The 18005-nt window shown below is 30.1% G+C and overlaps 1 protein-coding gene and 1 non-coding gene across 2 annotated transcripts; one reads left to right on the top strand and one right to left on the bottom strand.

The window, feature by feature from the left end:
* The first annotated feature begins 1045 nt into the window (after nt 1-1045).
* On the top strand, nt 1046-1151 carry LOC113853342. Its single transcript, XR_003502515.1, has one exon. It is a non-coding gene; the product is annotated as a small nucleolar RNA R71 (small nucleolar RNA).
* A 12362-nt stretch (nt 1152-13513) lies between these two features.
* On the bottom strand, nt 13514-17470 carry LOC113853290 (rac-like GTP-binding protein ARAC8). The gene is made up of 9 exons (XM_027483849.1): nt 17446-17470; nt 17164-17300; nt 16723-16810; nt 16403-16512; nt 16250-16313; nt 15082-15146; nt 14934-14999; nt 14713-14807; nt 13514-13826 (listed from the first exon to the last, which is right to left on the bottom strand). The coding sequence occupies exons 2-9, from the start codon at nt 17266-17268 to the stop codon at nt 13787-13789; spliced, it is 633 nt and encodes a 210-aa protein (XP_027339650.1). The 5' UTR covers nt 17269-17300; nt 17446-17470; the 3' UTR covers nt 13514-13786.
* Between the last annotated feature and the right edge of the window lie 535 nt (nt 17471-18005).

Genomic DNA, 18005 nt, shown 5'->3' with positions numbered 1-18005 from the left:
AATAGGAACTGTCAAAATTACCTCCTTGCCCTTCTTCTTACTCTTTTCTTTTTCTACACTACTCTTTTCTTTTACTTCCTCTTTTTCATTTTCTTTTTCACTTTCACTCTTATTAATTACATCTCCACCTTTATTATCTTCTCCATCTTTCCTCTCAATCTCTTTCTCAACCTCACCACCCTGCTCATGTTCTTCTTTCTCCTCACTCTTTTTCTCACTCACTCCAACATCACTACCTACCACCTTACCACTCCGTGTTGTGATGGCTTGGCATTGCTCCTTGGGGTTGGTCTTTGTGTTTGCTGAGAATGGACCTTCAAACTTGTTAGCTAATTGTTTCGCTAGCTGACCCACCTGAACTTCTAGATTTTTTATGGAAGCTTCTGTATTCTTCTGGTTAGTGATAGATACTTGCATAAATTGATTCAGGGTGTCCTCCAACTTGTTGGTCCTCTCATAAATAGCAGGATAAGAAGCTTGTTGCTGTTGTTGTGGAGATCTATTGGAGGTTTCTGCTTCATTTTTCCATCCAAAACCTTGGTTGTTATTAGCATTATTTCTCTAGCCATGATTTCCCTGCATGAAATTATTAGCATTCAAATTTCGGGAATTAAAATATCCTCCTCTTGGTTGATTACCCATATAATTGACTTCCTTTTCATTGGTAGTTTCTGAACAGAACCCATTTGGATGATCTCCTCCATAGAGATCACACTTGAGGGGAGGATTGGGTTAAGGGGACTGTATGGCATGGAGTTGTTGTGGCAGCTTAGCCATTTGTTTTGTCAAGGCTTCAATCTGTTGGGTTAGCAACTTATTCTGAGCAAGAATAGCATCATGAGTGTTCAACTCAATGATTCCTCTTCTTTGAGATTGATGTCTTCCATGTTGTGTTTGTTGATCAGAGGATGCTAATGACTCAATAATCTGCGTGGCTTCATCAAGATCTGCAGACATCATAGTACCACCAGCTGCTGCATCCAACAACATCTTCACTTCAGGTTTGATTCCATTGCAAAAGAAGTTCAGTTGTGCTATATCTTCAAACCCATGGTTAGGACATTTTCTGAGCAATGATTTAAATCTCTCCCATGCTTCACAAAATGGCTCATCTATGCTTTGCCTAAAAGTAGTGATCTCAGCCTTGGCTTTGATATACTTGGATGAAGGGTAAAATCTGTTAACAAATTTGTTCTCCACATCGCTCCAGCTGGTCAAACTTTGATTAGGATGAGATTGCAGCCATATTTTAGCTTTGCCTGTCAAAGAAAAAGGGAACAATCTTAAATAAACAGCATCTTCATCACCTTCTGGAATACCCATTGTACTACAAAGCTCATAAAAATTAGACAAATGAGAATATGGATCCTCATGGTCAAGTCCAGTAAATTGTTGTGAGCTAACTAAGCTGAGGAAAACTGGTTTCAATTCCATGGCTCTGGAAGCAGTAGGAGCTACAATACTAGAAAAATGCCTTGGCCCTTGTTGTAGAGCATAATCACCCAGTGTCCTTCTTGGAGGTCTACCTATTTCAGCCCCACTATCATAATTTGTTTCTTCTTCAGCCATTTCTAACTCACGGAACGGTTGCTTGGAAGAAGTTGAAGAAGATGAAAAAATTAACTCTTGCTGTTGTTCTCGGAGTGTCTCTAATTGTCTGATCCTTCTTGTTCTACTATTATTTCTCCTTGTCGTTCTCTCAATCTCAGGATCAAATTGTAATTCTTCGGTTGGAGTTTTTCCTCGCATATAAGAAATCTTAACAAAAAGGGTAAATCCAAGTAACAAAATAATTATATATACTATAAATATTCACAAAATTAACTAGTAACAAAAATTAACAAGAAATGAACGTTACTAAATATCTGTGCCAAATCCCCGGCAACGGCGCTAGAAACTTGATGGCCTTTTTGGTAACACTTGGCAAGCGGACCAAGTTTTGATGTAGTAATTTGACATCGTCCTTAGGGATTTGTTGATAATAGTAATTTCCTTTCTTGTTGTATATAAAACTATAAAAAATGTGATAAAATATTGATTTGTTCTAAAATATATAAAAGCAACAAATTGAAGTTTAGTAGAAAATCTTATGCGAGAAGAGATCGGATTCAAATATACTTTCTAACTCTTTTATCTTCATTGAATAAACATGATTCCAATTTTATTACTTTCACGTTCATTACATAACTTAACTAGATCCCTCAAAATTAAGTCCTAAGGTAATTAATCTTACAACATGATTCCTCTATGTTTTAAGATTAATACCTTGCATTAAGAACACAACTTGAACATATATGGCTAACAACCCCAAGTCTATTCCTAGTACAAGTGATTATTAGGTGTGTGATTCAGTTCGAGTTTTCAAAAGCGTTTCCCAACAGAATTCAAAAGCCAAAGATCATAAACCGGGTGATCAAGCCGAATTAAGCATTAAGAATAGAATTACACTCAAGTAAATAAACTGAAAATCATATAAACTCAAAGTAATTGAGTTGGGAGTTATATTGAATCCAATCCTAAAGAAATTAGCCACTCATAGTGAGGGCCATATCAAGAAGCAGACATAAATTACAATAAGAAAAAGTGAAGACGTGATTCTTGTTCTGAAGCGATCCTCCCTACGTCTTCTGTTGCTCCGTTCTTCCCCTCTTTTCTTCTTCCTCCCCAAAGGTCCTTTTCTTTTTTTTTTATCTATTCTGCTCTTTCCCTCCCCTTTCTCTTTTCAGCTATTTTTCTTTTATGGGTCTTCAAAGCAAAGAGAATTCGAATAGATTTTAACTCCACGGCTATAACTATGGATTCACCGCTGTAGCTGTAACTTTGGCTTGCATTAATTCTCTTACGACTGTAGCTGCAGATTCATGGCTTTGGCTGTAACTCTCTAGAATCCTCTTTTTGTTGCACAATTTCATGGCTGTAGCTGTGGCTTTGGGGCTGTAGCCCTGAATTTCAGACTTCACCAAATTCTGCATAAAAGAGAGATATTTTAAAGGAAAACACTACTAATTTTGTGACTTCCTTAATTAGATTAATTCATACAATTGGGATTTAGATATACCCAGAATTATTTACATTTCAACCAAAAACTATGCTAAATTAATGATATAATATGAATTTCTAGCACTTAACATCTGTTTACTTTTGTTCACAATAGGAGTCACGCACAGTTTGTTCTGTTGAAATGCTCTCTGGAACAATCACTATTTTTTAAAATAGTCATAACGTGCAGCTAGTTTTGCCTTTGGATCATGCACGTGATCATTTTACTCAGAAATAGTGATCACGCGTGGCCTATTGCTTCAAATCAAACTTGCGCGTGTTCACTTTTATAAAAAATAGTGATCACGCACAAGTTGTTCTTCTTATCACATATCTGGAACAATCACTATTATCAGAAATAGTGATAACGCAGGATCGCTTCTTCATGAGCATGGTTACTATTATTAGAAAAAGTGGTAACGCACAAGTCAGTCTCTGAACTTAGGCTCTGGAATGATCATTTTTCTTAAAAATAGTGATCACGCCCAACAACTAGCTTCATTAATCCTTATTCTTTGTCTTCAAAATTGCTACTTTCTTCTACTTTCTCTCTTGATCCTCCAACCTTATGATCTCAGCTCAAAGTTCCCTGCAAAACTAACAAAATTACATCAAAATTTTATTAAATTCACACAATTTGAATTATTAAAGACAAGAATTTACTTTATTGAGCATTTATATATTTTTGTGCAGTTTTCACTTTCCAAATTACATTTTCTATCAAAAACAACCTAAAAAACTACATAAAAACTTAGTAAAATCTGCATTTATCAGAAACTGCACTCTGATTTTTGCAAAATCTTGCTACAGCGAGATTGCAACCCAGAAATGCACCCCTTTCTATTGCCTTCTCGCTACAATGAAAATGTAACATAATCACACCCTTCGCCCAAGGCCTTCTTGTTACAGCGAGAATGTCCCTGCAGCACACACTCAGCCTATTTTATCAATCAATCCAAACTAACCACAACCAAACATTCTCAATACAGAATCAACATTCACACTTATACTCATATTCATATATTCATACACGTCCACGTTATCACATATATTCACATCATTATATATATCAAATACACATTCAAATAGAATTCCATAATTTATATTAATATATAAAATATCGTTGCAAAATTCGGGGTGTTACAATAGGTCTCTTTGGATGTTAATTGAGCTTATTACCATTATTTAAATGAGATTTTGTGATGTTGGGCTTTTAACAGACTTATATAAATTTCTTGCTTAATTTTAGATTTTTCTACATCTTGACCTTTCCTCTTTTGTGTAGGCAATATTTAAAGCTATTGATATTGAAATTGAGCAATCTTAGTGGCTTTGGAAAGCTAAGATAAAGATATACAATTTCTTTCAACATGCTTGTTGGCTAATTCAATCAAATTTAGAGTCAAAATTGGTTCAAAGTTGAACACAACCTTCTTCACTTGAATAGGCATATCTCATTCAATTTAGGCCCAAATCAAATAAATAATATGTCATTGGAAAACTTATTCAAAGGGATTTTAATTGGAAAATAATACAAGTTTTTAAAACAGAAGCTTCGTTAAATACCCCTTTTTGGCTCGCCAATTCTCGTTTGAGCGAGCAAACTCTCACTTGAGCGAGACGTATTCTCATCTGAGCGAGACCTCTTTCGCTTGGACGAAAACACTAGACAATGATTTTCTCAACTTTTTTCTGATATTTTTGCCTAAATGAGAGGCATTCTTGCTCACCTAAATGAGGGGGCATTCTCATCTGAGCGAGAATGGGTCTAGAGAGCTCCTTATTCACCCTGTGCCTTCTTGCCTGAGCGAGACCTATCTCACTTGGGTGAGAGGGCAATTGGGGCAATATTTTCCCTTCTCGCCTAAGCGAGAACACTCTTGAACTCTTGTTTTAGAAAATTCAGTCTTGCTTGAGCGAGACCCTTTTCAACGCTCACAATTCTAAATTATTTTTTAATTAAAAAGAAATACAACAATAAATAAAATAATTATGCAATATTAAAAGAGGATGTTACAAGCTTTACTACTTGCATTTGTTGTTAACAATGCAGCATGATTGTTATGACTATGAGAGCATAAGACCTATAAATGTAGTTACATTTAAAAATTTTCATGAAGCATGCTCTTCATTAGGGCTTCTATGTGATGCAAAGAATTTATTGATGGAATAAATGAAGCAAATGAACTTTGTTTTAGACATCAGTTACAACAAAATTTGTGACATTACTCAAGTCCAATACCATAAGCTAACTAGATTTTGTGTGGGAGAAAACATGAATGATGCTATCTAATGACATTATTTACAAGCGGAGGAAGAAAAAAGGAATCCAGGTATTACCTTTATTTAATTTAAGAGTACATGATCATTATTTGCATACATTTTTTTCCTTAGTTTTTTATACATAAGAACTAAAGATTTAGTTGGATATTTAAGTAATAAGGACATTTGTCCTGTTTTTACAGATTTTACTTTAAATAACAAAGACTTGAAAAATCTTTGTTTGATCGAGGTTGAAAAATTACTTCAAGCAATGGAAGAATCTCCGAAAAAGTACACTTATATGTCAATTGTAGGGTATTCAATTTTTAGTTTGGTTAAAACTAAGATCATAGCAGATGAGTTCAATTACAATACAATTGAATTAGTTGAACAACATAGCAAACTTATAGATTCTTTAACATCAAAGCAAAAATTTGTTTACCTCAGTATTAAATCAATCTAGTTATCTTCTTATATAGATATGGAAGAAGAGAAAAAACATACATTTGGAATACATTAAGAGATTTAATGAGAGTGAAAAAATAAAATAGTATAAATGAACCTTTTTGGTGGAAAAGTTGTTATATAGGGAGGAGATTTCAAACAAATACTTTCAATCATTCTAGAGGGTAGTCGCGAAGATGTTCTTTTCGTAATTGTGAACTCTTCTTGTTTATAATCTAATTGCAAAGTAATCAAGTTGACAAAAAAACTAAGATTATTAACATTAGTAGAAAATAATTCTACTTAAGATCGAGTTTTTTGTGGATTGAATTCTTCAAACTGGGAATGAAGAAATTGGAGTTAATGATGACGAAGCATGTATACTTTAAATTCTAGAAGTATACTTTGCATATCTAAATTTAGTCGATAATTTTGTTGATTTTAAATTCTTTGAACAAATAGCAATATTGGTGCCTACTTTGAAAAGTGTTAAGAAAGTAAAATAATTCATTCTATCGTTGATGCAAGAGAAGAAAGAAATACAATTGTAGCCACTATGTTACAAGGAAAAAATATTGGTGAAAAGTTATCTATCCAAAAAATGAATTTAGTTCCTTCAATTCACGATTACCTTATAAGTTTTAAAGAAGACAATTTTGCTTAGCTCTTTGTTTTGCAATGATTATTAATAAATGTTAAAGATACACACTTTTTAATGTCAATCTTTACTTTTCAAAGTCAATGTTCTCTTAGAGTAAACATCAATTGTTGTCAAGAGTTCGAAAGAAAAAAGTTTAAAAATATTGATTTTAGATTAAGATGAGAAGACAACACATTTTACATCAATTATAGTATTCAAAGAAGTTTTTTAAAAGATATAACAAAATCTTTAAATATTTCTCAATGTTATTTTGATTTTACTTAATAATTTTCTTATATATTTAGTTGTTATATACTTATACGTGAATATGATAGCTTGACAAAAATATTTTTTTATAAAAGAATTAAGAATTAACAACATTTCATTTATTAAGTAATCATATATTAAAATTATCCAAGTGTTATTCAAATTATTTTTATTGAAATAGTAATAAACAATGAAAATATTTACATTGTTAAATTATTTTTTCACATAAAACCTAAGAAAACTACGATGTTTATCTTAATAATCATAATAATTTTCTATATTAAATAATTGCTAATTGGAAGAACAAAATTTCATATTAATAATCTTTATATTTGTGTTATTATTAAAAAATTGTAATAATAAAAATTTATATTATTATAAAATACTAGTATATTTGAATATTATCAAATTGTAATATTAGTGTTATTTTTTAAAAAAAAATTAGTATATCCTAAAATATTTTGTTAGTTTAAGAATTAAATAGTTTGAACTTATTTTGTATTTTCTTATAAATAATTATTTAAAAAATAATATTATAAATTATATAGTGAAGTGTATAGAGCCAAGATAGAATAGAGAAAGAGAGGAGAGATAAGGCCAATTGTCAAACTTGAACATTTATGCTATTTAATCACTTTTTATAAATTATTGAATTAATCAATTAAAATTTAGTTTGAATCTTCTTATCAAGTAGATTTACTTTACAAAATTTTATATAAAAATAAATTTAATTATTTCATTAAATTACTTTATTTTAATAGGTAATATGTTTTTACAATATAAATAATATCAAATTTTTGATAACATACTCATAAATATCTAAATTATGTGAAATTATATATATATATATATATATATAATTAATCAAAATAATATAAAATAATTTAATGATTAAATTTATTAATATTATATTTTATGAAAAGTTATAAACAAAACTTTCTTATTATTACTCTAAGCATAAAGTTACTAAAATATTTGTTTGACACTCTTAAAAATTATTGTTAAGAAAAATTTTCTAAAACAATATTTATTAATATTTATTATTTGAAACTAAATATTATTAATTACTATGTAAATAACCTTAAGAGTAAATTATTTTCTCTTAAATGAATAATTTCATCTCTTTAGCGTGACTTTTTTTTTAATTGATAATTATTTTTCATTATTTGCATTAATATTTTTTGTTATTTGAAGTTAAAAATATTAGAATAAAACAAAATTACTGATATCTAAATTATTAGAAATGGTAATTATTTAGTATATATACGACGCATATAAAGAAAGAAAAGTTATTTAAATATGGTGTAAAAATTAAAATCAGAAAAAATAGAACAATATGGTATATTTTATAATTTTACCAGATTATGGCTTTACAAAAAATGTCAATAGTGTTTTATACAGGAACATCACCATTGCATGGAGCTCAGTTTGAAGAATCAGGTAACACAGGATTTTTTAAAAACGTCAACGGCGATTTTGACCTCGATCAAGACATCTCTATGGCAGTTGTCACATCTTATCTTTGCTGTGGATGTGTGCCAATGGTGAGGTTTGACTACTATTCATGCATGCCATGTAGGAAACTGGAGCCAGGAAGACGTATAAAACTTTATAAACTTGCTAATGGCAAGTTTTGACATTTGTTCATGCACGCCATGGAAGAACTATAGCTAGGAAGACTGCATAAATTGCCAAGGACAATTTTTTTCCTATATATATATGACTTCCAAACCTATTGTTATATGAGCAAAAGGGGAACAAAAATTTTGAAGAAGAAAAAGGCTAAGAGAGAGAGTAGAGAAATAAAAAAAAGAAAATATAAAAAAAATTTAATATTTAGAAGTTTGAAATTTTAAAAAAAATTAGTTAGAAATTCAACCATTATTCAAAGAAACATGTCTTAGAACAATTTCAGAATTTAAATGTAATTTTTTTAATTTATTCAATATATTTTTAATGTGTATTTTTATTATAGTTTAAATTTCATTAAATAAAGCATAATGTTATTAATATATAGTAGTAGTTGAGTAATTTGACTGAATAATAGTTAATTCTACACTAAAGATAATGTAATAATAAATAATAAAATTTAATTTCAATTTAAATTGTTATTAAAATAAAAATATATTTAATTTATGTGAAAAAAGGCATACAATAATGTATATTTTATAATTTTAATTTTAGAATATGTTATCATTAATTGATTATGTTAATTATAAATTTTTTATATATAAATAAAAGTACATTATATTATAATGTAATTTTGTTGTGATATTAGTTAGGTTAATTTAGTAATAAATTAGTTAGATTTATTTTGGAATTAGTTAGGTTAATTTGTAATTAATGAATGAATTAGTAATTATTAATTTACATGCAAAAAATATTTTAATAAAATTTGAGAATTAATTTAAAATAATTAATAACAATATGGTTGAATATTTGTATTGAATATGTACATTCCTTAATAATTATTTATTATATTTTAAATAAGTATAATTTGAATAGTAATTATTATGAATTTTTTTAAAATTTATTAACTATGTTTATTGTTAATAATGGGTTAATGTTAATATTTTTTTAATTATATTATTATAATAAAATATAATTTTATAAGAATTATATTATTTTATAAATATTTTTTTAGGAGTTATTTAATATAGGTAATGTATTTTAGTAATAGTTTTTTATATTATTTATAATGAGATTGTTACGCTTTCGTTACTTATCAGAAATTTTACAGCATGCTAACTTTGATTGAATTTCTCAACTTTGTCAAATGCAAATAAATAGTTTACTTATAAATACAGTTGTGGAACATTGAGGCCCAAAACACACACATTTCACTTAGTTTGTGGAGAAGGCACAATTACATTAAAATATGTTTATATATTACTTGGACTTCAGATCAACGATGTAGCAGTTATCAGTTTTACAAATTCCTTTATTGTAGTAGTATAGGATATGTGTGAAAGGTTGACCTGATTCATTAAAATATGTTTGAATATGTACATTCCTTAATAATTATTTATTATATTTTAAATAAGTATAAATTTAAGTGGCTATCACAACACCTTGGTTGACTTCCTTTTAATTTCGACATTAGATTACAATAACATGCTTGTGGGTATATTCTTTGTTTGTTGGAACATGTTTTGATGTCCAATAAAAGTAATTCAGTGGTACATGCAAAATACTTGCAGTTGTTAACAGATGTAAATAAAATTGGCAATTACAGTTAGAGATTAACATGCTTAGCATCTCTTTATAGAGGATTGGATCATGCTTCTAGAAATGATGCTAAAGAAATTTGTGGCATGTTTTGAATTTACTAACTCTTATTATAATGTTGTTAATGAAGTTTTCTATTAATACATTAAACTTCTTTTTTATTTTTTTAAACGCATTCCTCCCCAATGGTTGTTATTTATTTTGACACTATTTATTTAAATTTAAATAAAAGTTATTTAATTATAAACAGTCACTGAATAGTAAATTAACACAATTGAGTAACTTAACAAATTACAACATACCAATAACAACACATTAATATAAAAAACACTAACGTTAATCAACAATAACAAGAACAAGCAAAGCATCACTACTCCATACTATGAATTAGGGCCAAGAGCATTAGGACAATGACTACGACTATGATTTTTGCCTCGACAAAGACTACAGCATGGTGGTTACCTCATTTGTAGCAAATCCATATCATTAAGAAAACGAGTTGATTTTGGATGACCTTTTAAAGTACGTTTCAAGGTGGGGTTGGGACAGAGCTTGGGACCTCAATATTTATGCCACTTGGATTCATTCCTGACAACCCCAAATTTCTTCTTGTAGATTTTGTATACTTCATTGATCGTATAGACTTCATTTACATAAACACGCCAGTCAATGTTTTGACTATAACAACCAGGAACCATGTGGCGACATGGATATCTATTAGTTTGCATGTTTCCACAATCACAATAATTTTGTCTTAGATGAACTCTATATTCCTAGTTGTTGGATAAATTCTGAACATGAAAAGCCTCATTGTATCTATCAAACTGAGTGACACAAAGGTTTCTTAAGGCATGCTTGTTTGATTAAAAACACCTTGTTATATTTTCTGAGAACAAATGTCTAGCATTCTTGTGTGCATAAGCCTAGCTCCCTTTACATGCAAATAACTGTGCCAATAAGAAATAAGTGGCTCTTATAAGTTCTGTAATAGGCAAATTGTGAGAACCTTTTAATACAAAATCAATGCATTCAACGAGATTCATTGTCATATGACCCTATCGATGTCCACTATCAAATGCTAAAACCCACTTTTCTTGTGGTATTTCATTAAGTTAGTCTATAAAAATTTGTCCACGCTCCCGTATTCGCTCACAATGAATATTAAATTCATGATCGGTTCTTGAGCAACCTGTAAAAGACAAATTCAAATTTCATAAGCATAAACAATGTCATCTAATAATATATTAATTGTTTTATTTTAAATACGAAAATCAGGTTTATTACCAATACGAACAACAAGTTTATGCAAGTGGGGAGCCTTGAATCTTCGCAAGAAATTTGCAGCAACTCTTGGAGGTTCCCATTGGCCATTGTTTCTTCTAATTGGTGCTATAATGACTCGTGATGATCAGAAATCATGCTAACGCCATCTTTAGTAACGATGTATTTTCATAAATTTTTAAGGAAAAAATTCTAAGTATCTATTGTCACACCTTCAACAACAGTAAATGCAATTGACAGTATATCCTGATTTCCATCTTGTGCAACAACCACTAGTAGAACACCCTTGTATTTGTCATATAAATGTGTCCCATCAACCTGCACAAGTGGCTTGCATTGTTGAAATGCTCTAATGCAAGGACTAAAACTCCAAAATACTCGACATAATATTTGAACATTGGGAACCAATTCATCATTGCGATAAGCCTCTGCAGCATCTAATTTCACAACAGAACCTCAAATAACATCATATATTGCTATGCACCATTGCAGCAAAACTTCGAACGAGGCTTTCCACTGACCAAATACTTTTTCAATTTCCTTTTGTTTTGCCAACCACACTTTATGATAACTTATCATGTACACAAATTGAGATTGAATTTCTCCAATCATTAGTTTGATTTTAAAAGAAGGATCAGATCCTATCGTTGACTTTATACATTTTGCAATTGTATTTGTATCCAACTTTCTATTATCTTGAGAAATGATTCCAATAGTACAAGTGTGTGGACCGTTCTAATTTTCCAAAAATACTCGTTCTTCCTGAAACTAGCTCAAAAAAGCTACCTGTAATATAAGTCATACCTTACACATTTACAATAAAATGTATTTGGTTCTTACTCGAACACTTTGTAATTCGTTCCTTTTGATATACTGTAATACTTCATTATTTTTATAACAATTTCTTTGTCATTGAATTGCCTTTCAACATATAATTCACCATATATCTTTGTGTTACCTACTAATAGTGAATATAAACTAACTGACAAAACTAAAATTAATCTCACTGACATAATTAAAAATTTCACATACTTAAGTTTGCATACTCTAGAAACTCAGAAGCATTCTTAGCATCAAGATCTAATTCACGCATGAAGTATGACTCTCCAAAAGGATGTTGCCCACCCACATAAGGCTCCTCTTCATTAGAATCATCATCAAAATCCTTATTGCTTTTCTTATTACTCTCCTCATCACTTTGATATTCTCCTTCAAAGTCGTAGTCATTACTTTCGCTGTTGTTGTATTCCCATTCTATCTCTATCTCTAGCATGGTGTTTGCAACTTCTTCTTGAACCTCATTATTTTTGAAAACAATATACAACTTAATCGTACCACTTGAAGAATGACATTGTTGATATATCTGAAATATTTGTTGAATATCATCATCATTAGTTATTTAAATTGTATGATATTGCATAAAACTGTCAAATATTGACACTGGACATTGATACATAACACTTTCTATTGTTTTTGGAAACGAGACAAAACCAATATTTTAAATCTTCAAATGATACATTATATAGAATATATACACGTGTTGACTTCTCGCATGTAAATGCCACACTTTCACTCGTATTTGTTATAATCTTACCTTTAAAATAAATTACAACTGTCATACTTATTGTTTTTAAGAAACACAAAATTCAGAGATACTCTCTAAGAAGTTTTTCAAATGATTTTAGGAGCGAGTTGCTATGAATCGAGATTGTTGTATTTATAATCTCACCAATTAAAAATCACTAATTCTAATTTATTAAATTTTTTTAAATTTTTTCATTGGTCAAAGGTCGCTATTAGTGAATTTTAAAAAGTTAAAACTTTTTTTTGACATGATTTTTTCAATCATTTGGTACTTTTTCTCCCTTAAACTCATTAATGACATCTAAACTTGCAAATGATAACTTTTCTTTCTGAAATTTTATAATTTTATATGCTATAAAATTGTCATTGGTATTTTTATTTTTTTAGAAAAACCATATTTAGGTAATTTTGTAAAAAATGCCATATTTTAGTACTTTCATTAAAAAAATTAAAAAAATGACCCTATAAATAATGTCATACTTATTTTAAAATTCATTTAGGTCTAAACGTAAGTTGTACCGACCTGATTACTTGTACGTATGGAATTTTTGTTCCCTGGTTCATCCGCCTGAGTATTGCTAAGATGTGTTATGGGAGACTTTTCCCTTAGAATGTGAACGTTCAAAGGGAACTTGGTTCAATTTTCTTTTCTTATAAAAATATAATTGTCGTTTAACATTATAAGTTTAAAGACTAAAATATCATATTAGTCATAGCAATAACATTTGAGAAATAAGTTGGAAGAGGGCTATAATCTGATAATGCCTTCTCGGGTATGCTTTATGTACATTGAAACTCGATCATTTCAAAATAAAATAAATGGTAGCTATCCAACAAACTCACTCTGTCCTTTCTTTACATGCTATAAGGTGCAAATGTTTATAGTTCCTCAAGACATAAAACCTATTCAGAAACGAAAATAAAATCAGCCAAATGTAAGTAGCGTTACTGCAAACTCCACCCACGTCATTTTACATCAAGTATAAAATTTCTACACCCCTTAGCACGCGACGCCTTCGGATGAAATGCCGATCAACTGTTTCATTTAAGACGAACAATGTTCCTTCCACAGAGGATGTTTCTGCATTTTCAGGGATAGATTAAACTCACCAATAAAAGTTATAAACTAAATCTAAACCTAATCACATCTCGTGACAGTAGCAAAACACTCAAAGCAAAGCGCCATCTTTTATATACTACTTTGTTCCTATCTATCTATCCAGAAAAAAATAAATAAATTATATACATCAAGTAATTCAACCATTTTGTTATAAAAATTTGGTGAACTTCTTAAGTACCCTTTATTTTTGTATGAGCAAAGGGTATTAGTGGAAATATAAGAAATTAATGTTATCGTTAACTTTTGCATAGACGAGATAAATAAGAACAAATTTCATCTTCTTTTTCCAGATAAATAAATAGGTACAAAGGTACTATAATTTTTTTTTTGGAAAAATGATAACCAATGACTTATGGACACATTAAGAAATCAAAATTAGAAAGTTTGCATTAAAAATGTTACGAATACACTCCCACTGAGATTTCTAATGCATTTTCAATAAAACCCTTCAAATATTTTAATTTCTTAAAGCCTTGGTTAACGAGACCCTTTTAGCTTTTGGGATTATATTATAATGTGAACATTTTTTTATCATGGCAGTAGACAGTATAACTGCCACTTAATGAGTCCACTCCCTTTTACAGAATAAGGTGGTTTAGTGGGAGTTGTCATTGTATTCATTACTTTTTTTCATTAGTATTGGTAACCAAACCTAACTAGTTATTAAACATTTTATTAGTTGTTGATTCTCACAATAAATTTTTGGGCAAGTACAACCAACTAATAAAATATTTGACAACTAAAGAGGATAATCCCCAATGGGGTGTCAACAAAAGTATAAAATTGTTGACATGGAAATATTAAAAAAACAAATTTGTAAGATATAATACGGAAGAAGTGTACTGACAGGAAACAGCCTTGTGGTTTTTTCCTCTTCTCGTGTTGCTTTTGTGGAGGCTTGATGACCATTCTGATCGCAGCATCAAAAACGGCCTTAACATTCTGCAATATACTTAGGATTAGGAATTGATTTATTTCAAAATTCAGAGGTATCAATGTGTGGTATTTTAGCATACACATCTTGAAACATTGAAGAATTGGAAAAATAGAATGGTTGTACAAACATACCTGCTGAGTTTTTGAACTGCACTCAATATAATAGGTAGCTCCAATCTGTTTACGGAGTTCCTCACCCTAGTTATGAACACAAAGCCAACAGTTTTAAAAATAACTGCATGTTGAACTCTATTCAGAGTTAATGAAGGAAGATTTGTACTTGCTCAGTGGTCACCGGCACCAGGCCAGGATGATCGGCCAAATAGCGCTTGTCTTCTCGGAGATCTGCATGCTCATCATAAACAGAAATGTTATCGGAAATTGAAGGTATTTTGCTTCATATGATTTATTCTAAGACATGCCTGAAGTCAAAACTAGAAGAACCATTCAACTATCAATGGACTATATCTTTGGTATGGAACAGAAGAGACCAGAGATTTGTTTGATCACAACACTTAAGCATTTTAAAGTAACAAATCAAGAACAAATCAAGGAGAACCAGATTAATTGTTGACATATTCAATTGTGATCATGTTGCTCATTATTAACATAGCTTTTCTCCCTCAACTCTCGTATAAACCTTTCTTCCATTCAACTGAGTGGTAATATTACAGATGATGGTCAACATTCTGCATTTTGAAGCCTAAATGAAATTGAATCCTTTATGAAATCATTTTGTAATAATGTCATGAGGCTTCCTACTCGTGATCAAAACTTGTTATTTCTCTAGTGTTAAAGCTTAAGCTTCCTTCGTGTGAGGGATGATCTTATATTGATCAATTAATAAAACAGGATAAGAACATTCAAGCTATACTATCAGAAAAACCTTTAAAGCTTATAGTACTAAATTTCTTCTTTACTCTAATGAAATTAGATGACATCAATGGTATAAGACATGACATTGTTGAAGTAGAACGTTTTTTGGTTCAGAAATTTGCATTAGTATTCTGAGTGCATTTATATTCTGAATGCAACTTCCTCAATGGATCGCCAACATGTGATAAGATGAGTAGATGTAAATTAAAATGTGTCTTCACCATAACAGATACAAGCAGACAAGTTCAGAGGTAAGCTTGCCCCAAGATTATACATTTAACGTGAATGCCAACCAAAAAAAATTTGGTGATAAATGAGTTTGTTGAGTTTTAAAAAGTATGTATAGTTTGGCACAAAACTTTGTGCATACTTTTAATGAATTATGTTGTTAAAGAGATCGATAAATCTATGCAAAATGATCATATGTTTCAACGTAACAAAAGGGAATAGATGAGTTCTAGTCTTAGACCCTCATTTCCTCATATTTGGGTGATGCTTTACAGAGTATTTGATTGGAAGAAAAATTAGTATGAGTCGGAGACAATTATTAATACAAGTGATTGCGGACTTACCCAATTTGGTGCCAACTAGTACCACCGGTATGCCAGGGGCATAATGCTGGAGTTCAGGAATCCACTGGACAGTGCATACAAATTAGAGAACAGAAGAGAAATCTGCAAGACATGTGAGGGTACTAATTCAGAGAGACAAGCATTGAAGCATACCTTCTTCAACACATTCTCATAGCTCGCACGACTAACTAAAGAAAAAGCCAAGACAAAGACATCTCCCCCCCTGTAGCTCAAAGGCCTCAGCCTGTTGTAATCCTCTTGCCCTAAGGAAGATAATGCAAACAAATACAACATTATTTCCTCTTCATTTTCACACATCATGCTATCAGGCACACCGAAATTTAAGTTTGCAAACAATCCGTATCCCCATTATCACCCCCTATTTTCCACCTTCATATGTCTCTATAACTGAATCCCCCAAAATAAATGAATAAAATAAAATAAAACACTATAACAAGTCTCAGTGAATATACCAGCTGTATCCCAGAGGCCTAAATTGACAGTTATGCCTTCAACAACCACATTTGCACTGAAATTATCAAACACTGTGGGAATATAGTCCTGAAGATTAGCACATTAGGGGGACAGCAAAATCAGAGTTAACCCAATAAAAGCAACAAATGGTGGAACTTCACACGATAACAAATGGGTTACTTCTTCACTTAACAGTTAACACACATCAAATGAGAAAATGACTTAAGGGTTATCGTGTTCCCTCAGACACAAAAACACACATACATAAAAGAATTCGCTTTTAGTCAAATTACGATGATTTCAACAGAATTGAGAATTCAGGGATGCGAATACATATTCAAACTGAACAATTATAAAGTTTTAAAAATGATAGTAAAAAGGGGAGGACTTTGAAAAATTGATCTTATGAGAATAAATTGTGTGGAACAAAGCATCCATACGGTGGGGAATTTGTTGCTAGTATAGCACATGAGCATGCAGGTCTTCCCTACAGCACCGTCCCCAACGGTCACACACTTGATGAACCTTGGAGCAGTTGAAGCCATTGAAACCAATACAAGAACTAGAAGCAGAGCCTCTCAGAATAATATTTAATCAGAAAAACAAAACAAAAAACGAATTAAAACACGACAACACAGAAGTGGGTGTTTTGTTGGATTGTAAAGGTTGAAGCTTTTGATTGACCCAGAGAGAGAGAGAGAGAGAGAGAGGCGGCACTTCACATGATTCTCACTCATTCCTTCTTTGCTGTAGCTGCCAATTACTTTCTTTTTTTTTTCCTTTTTTTTAATTAAAAACTTATTCCTTACTAATTCAACTTTTTTCATTTTCTTTCTATGGGACAATTTTCACTTTCGTTCTTTTTAGTTTTAACAGTTTCATATTCAGCAATAAGTAAGTATTTACAGAAATTAAAAGAATATTTTTTATGTTTTAAATTTATTTTAATAAATTTCATTATATAATATATTCAAATAATTTTTAAAAATTTTAAATTTAATTTTAGTGTATTGTAAATATAAAAAAAAATTATATCATCAATCAATTAAATAAATTATTAATATAATTTTTATTATTATTACAAAAATCAACAGTATAGTTTTTATTAAAGTGATAACTTATATTTAAGTGATAGTATTACTTTTCTTACACTATCAGTTTATTTTCAACATTATCAGTATATTAAAATTAATTTATGTTAATAACTTTTATATTTAAATATATAATATAAATTTTTTATATAATATTTAAAAAATCATTAATTAAGCTGTTATTTAGACAA

Source organism: Abrus precatorius, unplaced genomic scaffold (assembly GCF_003935025.1).
Source record: "Abrus precatorius isolate BTA unplaced genomic scaffold, Abrus_2018 Scaffold10, whole genome shotgun sequence".
NCBI classification, from domain to species: domain Eukaryota; kingdom Viridiplantae; phylum Streptophyta; class Magnoliopsida; order Fabales; family Fabaceae; genus Abrus; species Abrus precatorius.
This window is presented reverse-complemented; position numbering and strand designations above follow the sequence as displayed.